Below are 14,675 nucleotides of genomic sequence, written 5' to 3' on the forward strand. Positions count from 1 at the left end.
GACACACTCTTGTTAGGGTCAGCGTAGCTGCTGTTTTCTGGTGCGGGTGTTGGCACAGCCACATCGGAATCCGTAACGGGGCACTGCCGCGCCGATACTCTGCTGCCCCTGACCGCAGCGGGGCTGCCCTTCTGCAGCTCTCCCTTCCCAGCCCCATCTCTTGTCCTGCAGCCCTGTCCTACCGCCCCTCGGTGCTCTGTCCACCAGCTCAGGGCGGCTTGGCCGGGCCCTCTGCCCTCCCGCAGCCGGTGCCGCTCCAGGGATTCGCGGACGCCGACTGCCCCACAGCGCCGCAGGAGTGGCCGCGGCGGCGGCCGGTGCGGCCCCGCCGGGCCGGGCAGCATCTGCGCGCTGGGCGGGGCGGGGAAGCTCCTCCTGCTCGGGCCGCGGAGCCGCGCAGCCGGGGCGCGGGGCTGCGGCGCTTGGGCCGGGACTCGACCGTCGCTGCCGTCGGAGCGGGGCAGAGGAGTGTGCTCCGTCACCTGCCGCGAGGTGAGCGAGCGGCCGGGCCTCGGGCGCTGCTTCCCATTACCGAATCGCGACCGGCGGGGTGAGGTCGCCTGGGGGCGGGGGCGCCTGCGAGGCGGCGGAGCGTGCGACTGTCCTGGTTGCCATGGGAACGGTGCAAGCGGTAGCTCCGCCGCGGGGAAGTCCCCGGGTACCGGCCGGCGCAGCCCCAGCGGTCCACCGGTCCCCGGTTCGGTGCAACTCCGGCGTAGGAGGAGACGGGAGAGGGAGGGATGGAGCGAAGCCCGGGGGGTGAGTCGGGGACGCGGCGAGCCCAGCTCCCGGGTTTGTGTGGGGACGTGCCGCAGGTGCTCGGCGGTGTCCTGTAGGATGGCTCTGCCTCCTCGAAAGGGGCTGAAAGCAGATCCTGCCGGGTCCGAGCCGTTCTCCCCGTGCGGCGGGCGGAAAGCCGCCCGTTGGGGTGACAGAGCCGAGCCTGGCTCTTCCAGCGCTTAGCCGTGCTGGAGCTGGCATCGAGTCATCCCCTGGCCGCACGCTTGGATGTGCAGCCCCAGGAATTTAAATAGTAATGCTATAGGGGGGTAATTGCCTGCCTCAGGGTGGGGAGGTGCTCGGTTCTCGGCACTCAATTTCCTATACACCTGCCCAAACATCTCGGATCCCTGCGACCTGGACAGCAGCCCGCAGAGCTTGTCCGGGTCCGGCTGGCAGGTGATGGATGGAACCGTCACACACCGTCACATACAAGTAGTGTTTGCCACTGTGCACCACAGATTGTGAGGACACGGTTTTAAAAAGGTTGTTATAAATTTGCCCAGTTTGGTAGGGGTGGAAAGGTATCTTGGAAATGCTTCAGAGTCAAGCTGGGGTTGGTCTTTCAGTGCTGAGGAGATCGGTAGCCCCCGAGGCACAGCCCTGTTGACTGCAGTGGGCAGGGTAAGGAACTGCCGTAGCCTTGCCAGGGTCTGCGATTCTGGGATCTGCCTGTCTGAAGCAGTTGGCAGGGCCATGGCCTCTGAGGGATGTTCAACAATTGTGTAGAGTTTTCACCAGATAACCAAGCTGTGCTAGCTCCTGCAGAAATCAGTGCTGTGCTGAACAAACCGTAGAGGTACCACAGATGCTTAACGATGTACCAATGCACAGCTCCTCGGACCCAGCTCTTTGCATTGTTCCAGTTTACAAGTGATTAGAGAGAATTTTTTACTTAACTTTGAAAGTATTCCAGAAAAAAACCTTTCATCTTTTGTCTGCCTTTCAGATTGTGAGTAATTTGACAGTGAAGCACTTTGCAGTCATTCTGGGTGGAATACTGGGCTAGGTGCGTGCACTCTGAGAGGCTGCTAGGCAGTAATGAGCTCCTGCGTTAGTGTGGCACTAAAAATAAAGCAGCCGTTGCAATTAGCACCTCTTAGACACCTGCTCTTTTTTTGGGTGCTCACTGTGTTTATAACAGATTCTCCTGTGGTTTAGTTGTGCATGCCAGCAGCAGAAGTGCCTGCTCCATCCTGCACAGTCACACAACGGGAACGTGCATTTGGGCACCCGGTGTGCTGGCAGCTGTGGGGAAACCACTGCTCCCGGTATGGAAGGGGGGCCTGAGGCTTTCTGCGGAAATGGTCAGTGGGATGTCAGGTACCTCTGGCGCTGGGTGCCGAGCGGAACAAGTGCGAGAGAATTTAAGGTGGAATTTGACACGTGGTGTGTTTAACACTTCCCAGTGCCGCGTGAACCGGGCAGGTGAGGCTGAGCATTTATCCTCAGAAAACCATCTTGCGGTCTAGCAGCAGGGATGACTCTGCACACAGGAATTCTATAGAGATGTTGTTCTTGAAAGAAATCCTGGAAGTGGCCCTGAGCAGATAGTGTTGCCTTGGACCACGAACACAAGATTGCCTGGGATCTTCTAGCTGAGCTGTGGTCTTGTTTGGATCTCTCTTCCCTGCAGGAAGGACAGAAGAGCTGGCTTTGAGGTGGCAGCCCTTGTTCATCAGTCTGCTTGTGGCTAAGTGCAAGGTGAGTTTGGCTCAGGATTCCAATTTCAACACACAAATTTCAGTAGCATCAGGAAGGTGGCTCTGGTTGGGATTTGTTTCCTCTCTAATCAATCTCTTTGTATTAAGTGGAGCAATGAATTTGTAGTTTACAGTGATGCTGAGTATTGGCAGCAGATGGAAGTGCAGGCTGATGTGGGCCTTTGCTCTGGTGGGTGCTTGCAAAGGAAAATGAGTGTGATTTGACCAGAGAAAAGGCAGTGCTCATTGAAAAAATAACGTTTTTTATTGTCTCTATTTCTGGAGCAGATAGCCTGGCCTTGGCTGGAAAACTGACAGTTGATACCATGTGGCTTCTGACACTGCTGATCAGCTTCTCCAAGGTGGAAATAAAGGAATCTTTTGAATGTGAAATTCATGACACTGCTGTGGTGTTTTCCAGTGCTCTGCTGACTGGAATATGATTGACTTAATGGCCAAGAATTACAGTAATTTAATGTCATGCTAGTGTGGGGAAGTGATGATTATAAATTGGTCTGGAAATGGGAATTGGATTAAGTGAAAAATGAAATTAATTTAAACTCCCGGGCGAGAACAGTTGACAGCGTTATCAGGAGCAGCTAGCCACACATAAATATCCTCCTCCACTCTAATTATGCTGAGCTACAGTAACTATGTAGTTGTTTCATTTTAATTATTTTTAGCTTAAAGAAATTACCCTTCGTATTTGTCATCTACCCAGGATTTTGCATGGCACTTGCTGTTGTGTTCTGTGCTCTGAGGACTCTGAGGACTCGAGCTGATTGTGGGGTGAGGTGGAAGAAATCTCTTGAACTTTTGCATCTCATCTCTTTGAAAATGGAGGAACAGTTCCAAAAGGCTGAAAGTTACAGAGAGTTTCTTAAAAAAAGTATTCCAGTTTTAGAAACCTGCTTTGAATTTTTTAATGTATGGTGGTGGTGGTGGTGGCTTGCCCCAGTTCCCTGGACTACCTGGCAGTTACACTTAATAGTGAAAAAAATAAGGTCTTTGACATAGAAATTTCTAAATCTTCATTTAGTTGTGTTCTTGGATGGCATTTTGATGAGGTCTGATGTTCTGCCACTCTGTATGCTCACTCATCTTCAAGAGCTTGTGCTTGGTGGTGGGATGCTTTCATTTTCAGAGGGATTGCTGAGCTCTTGCTACCAAATTCTGGTTACTGGAAATGAGTAAAGAGCAGATGCTTTTTAAAAAGCATTTTGAAATGTTGTCTCACAGGTGGGCTTTGCCTCTTATTGAAGTTTGGGCTTTAAACAGTTAGAACCTTCAGTGTGAGATGAAACATATTCATGTCTGTGAAGAAATTCTGAGGACCAGGGAGAATTCTGGGAAGTAGCTTCAAGAGGAGAAAATGAAGCAATGGTGTCTGAGTTTGGCAGTTTAAAGTGAGAGACCAGGAGAGCCTTGAAACTCCTGCTTGTGAGTGTTCCCACCTGGACCAGCCACCCTGATTCTGAACCTGCCTGCCCCTTCCAGAAAAGGGCAGAAAGAAGCTGTGGCATTTTCTGGGCAGGTGCTGGTCTGTGTCCTAGGCCACAGTCTCTGTTTTCAGCATGTGTGCAGGAGCTTTGTACCGTTGGCTGCTTGATAATGTCTCCAGCAGTAGGGCTACAGAAATGTTCTGTCAGGATTTCATCAGGCTGGTGTTACATTTGCACCATTAGCTATGGAAAGTCCTGGATGTAGCTAGGATTTCACTCTACTCCCTTACCAGACTTTCTGTGGACCAGCAGTGTTTGGCTTCCTTTCTTGAGAAGAAGTTTTGCAGCTATGAGGTGGCTGAGGTGGAATCCTTGTGCTCCATTCTGTCAGTGGACAGTCGAATCAATGAGAGCTCCTCTCTGGTACCTGGGGTAGTGCTGATGGGTCTTCACACACCTGCACACACTGCTGCCTCTTCAGAGTACATCTCTCTGGTAGCTTGAGGAGCGCAGGAGTTGCCATTTCACGTTCTGACACTCCAGCAGTGGATGCTGTGCAGTTCCTGCTAGGTTGAGGTTACTGATGTCAGCAGTTGGAGATTTCTCTCTGATAAGAAAGCAGCAAAATATGTAAACAGCTGTGAGGAGAGGCAACAGGAGGCTCCAGAACATCTACTTCTTGGGAGTCTGGGGCTGCTCTGCTGGGTGGCTGCTCTCAACAATTATGTAAATTGAGAATGTCTTCTGCCAAAATTTCAGGAGCAATATGCTGCAGCAATTGAGAAGAACTTTAATTGTAGAGAAGGAGCTTTAGGGGGATAAATATTGTAAATATTTTGATTCAGCAGTATTTAAAGGTTGTGGTGGTTCTGAAGAGTCTTTTCTGCCACCATCTGTCTTTGTTTTCCATGACAGCCATGGTGGGCTTTGCAGTATCAAAGATGTGGTGTTTTAGCCCAGCTTACGGCGGTGTGTTCCTGAATGCTGTGATTACTTAGAGGGTGTCTTTAAAATCTGTGTGTGGATTTTTAACCTGTAACAACCTCCAGCTTTTAACCCCTTGTGCTTCCAGCATAGCCTTTCATTCATCTCTGCAGTAAGAATATGCCTGGAAAAAAGATTCTCAGCACCACTAGTTTGGATAGCAGGGGACTTTGGTTCTGGAGGTGTCATGCAGAGGGATCAAGGTCTGCTTCTGCAGTGTTCATAATGCTTGATTTCTGTCCTGCATGGTTTTGGGTGGTTTGTGGAGGTTTTTGGTGGTGTTTGGTTTGGGGTTTGTTTTGGTTTTTGAAATGATGGCTGAAGTGAAAATAGCATTGCTTAGATTAGTAACAGATTTTGAAGTGGACATGAGCAAGCTTATGGCCTTATTATGTCTGAAAAATTTTCCATCAGGTTTCATTTCAGGTTAAATAAAGTAAAAGGGCTTCATGAGCTCAACTGGGACCCAGCTTATCAAGACAGAACCTGGGACTGAAGTCATGTCACCAGGATATGTGGAACGTGTTCTTTCCAGGTTTACTTTTGAAATTCACTACAGTTGCTATGAATGTTTTTTCCCAACAGCTACACGTGAAAGAAGAGAGTGGCTTTGAACAGTGTTTTCCCCTGATCTAACACAGATGTTAAAATTATGTTATAAGAGACCATCAAAAGGTTTTCCCTTTGAGGGGCTCCATCTGTTGTATTTTTCTCTTTTCTGTGTTGTAGTTCTGAAAGCCCCCACTCAGTCCCTGAGCTTTATTTTAGTTGCATAAACCAGAAAAAGAGTTGAGGTGACATTTGCAGAACTTCACTGGCACTCTGACTTCAGTGAGCTGTGGAGATCAAAACAGAGACCTCAAGAGCTAAAAGCTGAAGTGTAGAACATCGGTAGTGGGATAACAGCCCCTGTTTTATGTTTTTGGTGTATTCCTTAGCTGAACTTCCTTTTTATTCCCCCTTAATCCCCCTCCCCCCCCCCCCCCCCCCAATAATATTTTTCTCCTTTAAGGGGAAACTAAACAGAAGTCTGTTCTCAGTTAAGATGATTTTCCATCTGTTTATCTCCATGATGAACAGTTTCAAAGGCAGTGGGAAGAGACATACTTTATCAGAACATTCATCCTAATGTATTTGTGATCCATTAAGCACCTTGTCTGGGTGGATGGATGACAACTGAGCAGAAGCTGTGCATCAGTCTTTCCTTGCCCTGCTCTCAGGTTTTGACATGAGATGTTCTGCAGCAGTACTGGCCTGAGGTGCTCAGCACCCCTCTGCCCTCCCTGCTGCAGCTCATTGCTCTTGTGTTTTGCTTGCACCACTCCTTATGCAAGTGTGCTGTGGGCTGTATCACCAGCTTGCCTCTTAAAGTTTTAAGAAAAATATCCCTCCAAAATGAAGTTAAACCTTCCACAAGTTAAAAATCCCCTCCACAGAAGTCCCTGTGCACTCTGAGGCCAGGTCACTGCTGCTGCATTCTATCTTCAAAGCAGAGCAGCCAGTTGCTTTGCCTTGTAGTGAGTGTGTGCAGGCTAGGGAAAGACAGACTCGAAGTGCTTAATTTTCTTTCATATACTAGGGGGTAAAAGGTGTGAAATGACTCTTTTGATGTACCAGATTCTTGCACTGATTTGAAGTAAGCAAATGTTTGTAACTGCAGCTTGCCATGAATGAACAGAAGGGGCTTGGAAATCCTGACCAGCTTTTGTGTAGGAGAGAGCAATCACAACAAACTGCTTCTGTGAGAAACTGCAAACAAATAAAAGATGAGCTGCTATTCGTGCCTCACAAAAGCAGGAGAGATTATGCACCAAAGAAACAAGGGATTTCCAAATGCTGGGGACCCCTGTTTGCAAGCCTGGGGCAGAGTGCAGTAACATTTCACAGAATCACAGAATCATCAAGGTTGGAAGAGACCTCAAAGATCATCAAGTCCAACCTCTCACCACAGGCCTCATGACTAAACCATGGCACCAAGTGCCACATCCAATCCCATCTTGAACACCTCCAGGGATGGGGACTCCACCACCCCCCTGGGCAGCACATTCCAGCAGCGAACGACTCTCTCAGTGAAGAACTTTCTCCTCACCTCCAGCCTAAATTTCCCCTGGTGCAGCTTGAGACTGTGTCCTCTTGTTCTGGTGATGGTTACTTGAGAGAAGAGACCAACCCCCTCCTGGCTACAACCTCCCTTCAGGTAGTTGTAGAGGGCAATGAGGTCTCCCCTGAGCCTCCTCTTCTCCAGGCTAAACAATCCCAGCTCGCTCAGCCTCTCCTCACAGGGCTGTGCTCAAGGCCTCTCCCCAGCCTCGTTGCCCTTCTCTGGACACCTTCAAGTCTCTCAATGTCCTTCTTAAACTGAGGGGCCCAGAATTGGACACAGGACTCAAGGTGTGGCCTAAGCAGTGCTGAGCACAGGGCACAATGACTTCCCTGCTCCTGCTGGCTACACTATTCTTGATGCAGGCCAGGATGCCATTGGCCTTCTTGGCCACCTGGGCACACTGCTGGCTCATGTTCAGGTGGCTGTCGACCAGTACCCCCAGGTCCCTTTCTGTTTGGCAGCTCTCAGCCACTCTGTCCCCAGCCTGTAGCAACGCATGGGGTTGTTGTGGCCAAAGTGCAGCACCTGGCACTTGGACTTGTTGAATGCCATCCTGTTGGACTCTGCTCATCTGTCCAGTTGGTCAAGGTCCCTCTGCAGAGCCTTTCTTCCCTCTAACAGATCAACTCCTGCTCCCAGCTTGGTGCCATCTGCAAACTTGCTGATGACTGTCTCAATCCCCTCATCCAGATCATCAATAAAGATATTGAACAGGATGGGGCCCAGCACTGATCCCTGGGGGACACCACTAGTGCCTGGCCTCCAGCTGGCTGTGGCACCATTCACCACCACTCTCTGGGCTCAGCCTCCAGCCAGTTCCTAACCCAACTCAGAGTGTTGATGTCCAAGCCACGAGCTGACAGCTTAGCCAGCAGTTTGCTGTGGGGGACGGTGTCAGAGGCCTTGCTGAAGTCCAGGTACACCACATCCACAGCCCTCCCCACATCCACCTCCCCACATTCTCCTGCTTTCAGCCTTTAGATGTCAGGAAACCAAAGGCAAAGAGTTTAACCAACTCCAGCCTTTCAGAAGGGTGAAATTCTTCTCGTGCTGCTGCACCCCATGCTGCTGAAGTCTTTTGAATCTTCCCCAAGCTGTTTCCAAGATCACTTCCTACCTGCTGGAGTGTTGCAATCTTGCAGCCCTTTAGGATCCTGCAGTGAGCTGAGCCCTTTCCCCTAACAAAATTTTTGTAGAAGGAGAGCTGCTCTTTTAGTCCTTAATAAGGTTGTTACCTACTACACTGAAGCTGCTTTCAGTATCTTGAGATCCTGGCATTTTCAGTCTGACAGTACTGTACAAAGGGGTGGGTAGGCGACACACAGATGAGCAGAGTAGCTCTCAGTTCTAGTTTGTAGTTGGTGCTCTTTCTCTCCTGGAAATGAGTGGGAGGAGCCTTTTTTGGTTACCTCAGAATCACTATAAATGTATACAGAGCTAAAAGCTTCCATTTGTTAAAAAAATATAACAGAGTGGCATGTGAGCATGCTGCAGAGCTCCTGGCGATGCCACAGCTGCTGCCTGCTCACCGACGGCAGCACTGTCAGAGCTAGGAGCCCAAGTGCTCAAGCCAGAGTTTCCCAACCTACTTCTGCATCATCTACTGGAGAGCAGGTGTAGAGCTGACAGTGGTGTCGAACCTGGCCAAAGCTAAAGTCAGCCCTTTGATCACTGTGACTCAGGTCGTCTGGATGCAGCTCTGCACTTGTTGGCTGGACTCAGTGTGTTGGCATCCAGGGATGGAGGACAAGCAGAGACTGAGCTCATTTTGAAATGAAAGCTGCAACTGCAGCTGCAGATACATTTGATGACAGAGAAGGCAACCACTGTGCCTGCTCTATTTTGGCTTTTCTTTACCTTAAAAAGCATTTATTTTCTGATCATTGCTTACCTTTGATTGCCACAAAACATTTCTCTAGTGATAGAATCAGCATTTTCCTTCCTGAATCAGTCTGTGCCAGGTTTTGATTTAGAAGGTCAGTTGCTTTAAGGGTGATGCTGACCCAGCGATTCTCCTAGAGATGTGCTGGCACCAATCTGTTTAAACTTCATCATTTGCTGTGGGCCAGATGGAGAGGCAGCATTGGTAGCTTCTGTGTGGGTTAGAGGCTGGGAATCTAAACTAATGGAAAAAGTAATTGGAGTGAAAGAAAACCTTCACTTGTTGTGATAGAGTCTAGAAGTCAGAATAATATGGTGAAATGCAGTCATTCAGATTTCTCCCAAGCAAGTTAACCTTATTAAAGCTTCTGAAGTACCTCACAAAGTGATACTCTTTTGTTGAGCAGGGGCAGTTTGATTTGGTCATCACTCCTTTAAGAAGTGGATTGTCCCTGTCGGCAAACATTGATTTGCTTGTTTAAAACCTCATAGCAGCTGGAATCAAAAGCTTTACACTCAAACCAAAATGATTATTAAGAAGGTAATCTCTGATCATGCTGCTACCAGCAATATTTAATGTGTGTTAAATAATTAAAAGTACTAATGTGAGACCTTGAAGTGCACAGCGAAGGCAATTAGCTGCATAACATCTAGTTAGAGGAGTCCTTTGATGTAAATTCTTTTCCACTACCAAAAAAAACCAGCAAACCAGCCAGGATTTCAAAGAGAACCCCTCTGTGTAATGCAGATTTTGCTTCTCCTGTCCAGCTGCAGCTCTGTACAGCCCAGCTGGGTGTTGTTTTTGGCTACGAGGTGCACAACATCCCCCTGCATTCTTCCATGCTGCTTTCCCCATCCCAGACCAGGCTTGTCTCTGCTGTTTTCCCACTTAGCTGGTTAAGGTTACAGAGGTGGCAGTGGCTCTGTGAACATGTCACAGGGAGCAAGTGTAAGAAATGAACTGGTCTGCAATAATAAAATGGGGCACCTGATGGAAATGCTGATTTTTCTCCACAGCAGATGGTTTTCTGATCTGTAGAAGGCAGCCTAAGGCAGCCTAGGGCAGGGTGAAGGGCTGGAAGAAGTCATCCCTTTGGGATAGCAAGTGAGGGATTGTAGCTAGGGAGACCAGTGGCCTTCCAGAATGACATAGGCTTGTTCCTTGGTGTTGGTTGTGTAAAAAATGCATGGCTGGTGTAGTGGTGCAATGGCGCTGGGTATTGGCTCTGTATTGGTGGTTGTGGCAGAGGGCTTGGGTTGTGTTACAGTTTTTGTGTCTACCAGTCAAGCTGACTGTTGAGTCTCTCCTCTTGGTATTGCAGAATACAAAGTTTGGCCTTGGAAGCCTGTTTCAGCCACTAGTAGGTTGCAGAGGTGATGGGGATATATGCAGCATGCCCTGATTAGGGAACCCATGCACCACTAACTCATCAAGCTCTGTTCTGCTGCAGGAGGAGGTGTGCCTTCAGGGCAGGGCCTGCAGGAAGCTCAGGTGGGAGGGTGAGAATTGCTGGAGAAGACTGGAGAAAAGGCCACTTGCAGGCCATACTCTAGTACATAAAATGCCACTTTCACTTAGCTACATGGTGTGCCTTTCTGCAGCAGAGTTGAAGAATGCTGCTTTTGAGTTGTACATCCTGAAAGTACTGATCTTCACGGCTGGAGCTGTGCATGCTCTGAATGTCAATGTCTCTCTCTTTCCAGCTGCAATGCATGCTGCTTTCTCTCCAGGACTGTGAGCTTTGATACTCAGAAGAGAAAACTCAAAGATGCCATCTGAGAAGTGCCTGAGGTACAGTACTTGGAAGCATGTGTGTGAAGTCATTCACGCTTAGGATGATGTTTGCCAAAATAACGGTCAACAGATACTAGAAAAGTGAAATTGGTATCTTTGTTGATCAGTAGTTGAGGTTATTTAATGCACACCCATGCTACAGTCTGCACAATATCACTCCCTTGCCGTCACTTAGCTCTAGCAAAGTGAAGCATGCCTGAGATTGATGTGGGTCCTACGATCTCTTCTGATGTTCTCTTCTTTATACCTTTGTTTACACTTAGAAGCTGTGATTGTGGAAGCCTTCTCTAGAGACTTAGACTCTCATCAATATAAACTGGAGTAGTCTCACAGATTCCAAAGAAGTGCTGTTTTGTGCCAGAGGATTTGCAGATTTCATTTGTTTCTGTTTGCATCAACAGTGTCATTGTCTCTCCTTTTTGCCCTAGGAAAGGGAGCTGTAAACATCCTGCTCCTCACAACACAAATCACACAAACAAAAACTCCACAGGACTTCATAGACGTGGATGACCTGAAATGGTCTGAAAACATTCAGTAATGCAGTGTGAGACTTGAAGAGGCCGCCTAAGACCATGCTCTTTGTTCTTGCAGTAGTTCCATCCATCCATCCATGCTCCTTTCTGATAGCATACCAGTCTGAGCTGCTAAAAAGTATTCTGTTGCCCCATTAACCTAGGCCCTTTGTTCTTCTGGCTTCACTCTAAAATTATTCTGATTTAATCCTGTGGATCCAGCTGGCTTCCAGCGCAGCAAATGAAAATCAGAGCAGCTGAGGGTTTTCTAAGCCAGGTATGCAACCAGGTTTTGTAACTTTGTCCTGTTGAGGTTTCCTTGTGATGTCTATACCAGGGAAAGGTTTCTGCCTGACAGGGCTTGTGACTACGTTTTTCTTGTCAAGAACTATCAAATTACCTTGTCTTAGACACAGCTGTTCTGTGTTACTGGCAATCTGCTTTTCTCCTTTGTTTTGTGGATGAAATCTTTCTCCTTTCTCCTCTCAGTGTTCAGGAAATGCTGACAGGTCAGAGGCTGTGTCAGTCCCACTCCCACAACGATGCTGTGCTGGCCGCCCTGAACCAGCAGAGGAGTGATGGCACTCTGTGTGATGTCACCCTGGTTGCTGGGGAGCAGAAGTTCCACGCTCACAAAGCAGTCCTGGCAGCCTGCAGCGACTACTTCCGAGTAAGCCTAAAGGTTTTACTTTCTCTTTTGTTATTACAAAGATTCAAAGTGACCCTGTGTGGAGTGGACGGGTATGGCTACAGCTGTCACACTGAACAGGCTGCACATGGGAGCTTGTAGAAGATTCAGGATTATTGCCCATGTAGTGAACAGAAATGGGTGTTTCCAGAGGGTGAGGAAGGAGGAGAGCAGATTTATGTAGAATAAGATAAAATGACCATTCCCCTGGATTTTCTTGCGAGGAATTGTTGGATAAACCTTGCAAATTCTCTAACCCTGAAGTCTTTGCCATAGGAAACAAACTTCTCAGTAGTTTGTGTGGGATGTAAGTACAGGACTGCAGCCAGGGGACTCTAGGAAAATCAGATGTTGGAGTTGCCTAAAACTGAGAAGACAACACTGAACATCAGTGTGACACAAAGAACTTACCTACTGCAGCTTCTGGTTTCTATGACTCAGATGTGGTTAATGCACCAGGCTGCCTTCAGCTCTGTCTGGAGGTCTGTGAAGCAGCTCTTGTGATCTCCTAGACTACTCCAGGAACATGGTGCTCTGCACAGGTTCTGTCAGGAGCAGCCAGCATAGCTTTGCTCTCTCTCTTTTGCCACTGAAAACTAGCCTGTAAAGGCACTGAATATTTCCTTTCTGTGGAGACCTTGCATGTTTTTCTCTGTGTTCTGTGTCTACTTTAATTTAGATGGAGCTATTTCTGACATTGTTGTGTTTGCTTGATCAGAACAAGTCAGCTGGGCAGCATTCTTATGTTTTTCCAAACTGACTCTTCTTTCTTTCTCTTCCTGCAAAGGGAAGTTTGCTCAGGCTTTAGAAGGGTACCTGACTGTATCTGGGCCATTATACATGGAAGAGCAGTCAAGGTCGACAGAAACTGTCTTATCAGGTTTTGAGGTTGTAGTCTGGAGTAAAATCTTCATTTGCTTTTCCAAGACAAGCTGGAGACCTGAGCTGCAGCAAGATCTGAAGGGCCAGCCTTCTGGGCTGCCTGCCTTTCCTTCTCCTAGTGGATATAGGTGGTGTTTTCTTTAAGAACAAAATCCCTTAGGGAATTGCACAGAATAACTGGATTTGTAATGCAGTCTAACTGCAAGATTACACTCTTTAAAAAAGTAGAGGGTTTGGTTTGCTCTGTTTCAGGATCTCCTGAAGGACCTCTTCTTCCCAAAGGAGCTGAGGAATACAGTAGTTGGCTCTGTACCCCAGAAGACTCATGTAAAGAGCAGTAGCCACATATATTTTCATGACCTCTATTTTAAATCACAAGCAGCTTTTCAGACAAGCTTCTCCATGTGGCATGCTGGGCTGGCTGTTGGTGTGGGTCTGCTGCAGTGAGAGCAGGCAGCTGGGCCAGTGAGTGTGCAGTGTGGCAGCTCCGGCAAGCTCAGTCATTTCCAATTAGAAGATTCTTTCTCTTTTTCCCCCCTCTGGGAGCAAGATGAAATGTTACTGCATGACTTCATTAGGAGGCATTTACAGTGCTGGCAGGTGATTATGTAACCTCAAGATTTCCTGGTACAAAATGCACTGGTTTTCCAGCTCCTTTCTTCTGCCTTATTTTTCCTTTGAGTGGGTTTATAGTCACAGGACTTTGATCTTCCTCAAACAGACGCAGAGTCTCCATGCAATCTGGATGAACAAAATTGTATCAACTAACTAGAATCAGTTTTAGAATGTCAGTCACATTCTAAGTTATTTCCACAACGAGCATGTTCAGTTCTTAGAAGACTCTTTCTTCTAGGAGCTAGGCAGCTACTTATTCTGCATACAGACTTTGTACTTAATGCTGTCCCAGTTGATTCTCGTACAGTTCCTTCTCAGGATGTTTGTGTGCTGCCTTTCCTCCTTGTCAGCAGAGCTGTTTCCCATGCACACAGCATTGCTGAGTGCTTGCTCATTTCAGCCTTTTCAGCAGCTTGTGCTGTCAGAGCAAATGTCCTTCTGTTGCAGTTCTTGTCGTGTGTAAAGGAATTAGTTGCAATTCTGCTGCTGCTGGATGGTGGATAACATAGTGTCTTGTTCTGAGTTATCCCCTTGAGTATGTTTAATTGCTTTTGTAGGCTCTATCAGCAAAAGGACATGGAAAACAAGATAAAATGGTCAATGAACTGGTTTTGTTCTTTGGCCTTTCTGTGACTAATGCCTATGAACAGTTTGTGCAGAGTGATGTATACATCAATAAAGGCTGTTGTGGCACTTCAGGGTACTTCTGCAGCAAAACTAGGCTGTAATCTTACTGGAGAGCAGGGTTTACAGTCATGGTGAGAGATAGGGGTGGTTTAAAAGATCAAAAGGGTATCTGGTTCCAGCCCTCATACAATGTGCCAGATATGACAGGTATCCCGTGCAGAGCTTCATAAAATGGGCTGTTTCCAGGGTCAGCATTAGGCTGCTGATGTAACAAGGGTGGTTTGACAGTTACTCTGAAGAGCAGAAGTTTGCTGTTGGTTGGGACATATGACTGCCAGTGCCTAATGGCATTAACATCATAAAGGGCTTTTTAAGAAGCTAATTATCACATCTAAGATTGTTACTCCGGTTCTGTTAGATGGAGCCTTGCTATAAAACTGGTCCCAGCGTGTGTGTGCGCGCTGAGGTGGGGGATTTATCCTGATGGCCCTCTAGGAAGCTGCTTTGAAAAAATCAGTCCCTTAGAGGTGCCAACATTTTGATTGTGGTTCTTCCTGCAAAAAGAAATCGCAAGAAGCTCTGCCTCCCTGAATGAAACATGTTGTGGTAGTTAAAGTGCTAGTTCAGGAGCTGGCTGACGTTTATGCCAGTTTTATTTTGGG

The 14,675-nt window shown here is 47.7% G+C and overlaps 1 protein-coding gene across 3 annotated transcripts in view; it reads left to right on the forward strand.

Moving 5' to 3' along the window:
• The first annotated feature begins 432 nt into the window (after positions 1-432).
• KLHL32 (kelch like family member 32) overlaps positions 433-14,675 on the forward strand; it is a 52,271-nt gene continuing 38,028 nt past the window's right edge. The window contains exons 1-4 of one of the 3 annotated variants that reach the window (XM_068160417.1): positions 433-492; positions 2,417-2,484; positions 10,599-10,686; positions 11,691-11,871. In XM_068160417.1, the coding sequence (XP_068016518.1) occupies positions 10,664-10,686; positions 11,691-11,871 (204 nt within the window). In that variant the 5' untranslated portion in view covers positions 433-492; positions 2,417-2,484; positions 10,599-10,663. Of the gene's footprint in view, positions 493-639; positions 760-2,416; positions 2,485-10,598; positions 10,687-11,397; positions 11,479-11,690; positions 11,872-14,675 lie in introns of those variants that run through there. The other 2 variants (XM_068160418.1, XM_068160419.1) reach the window with 2 other exon arrangements.

The sequence above is a fragment of the Melanerpes formicivorus genome, unplaced genomic scaffold, assembly GCF_026170545.1.
Source record: "Melanerpes formicivorus ecotype bairdi unplaced genomic scaffold, bMelFor1.0.p_v2 SCAF_50, whole genome shotgun sequence".
In the NCBI taxonomy this organism is placed as follows: domain Eukaryota; kingdom Metazoa; phylum Chordata; class Aves; order Piciformes; family Picidae; genus Melanerpes; species Melanerpes formicivorus.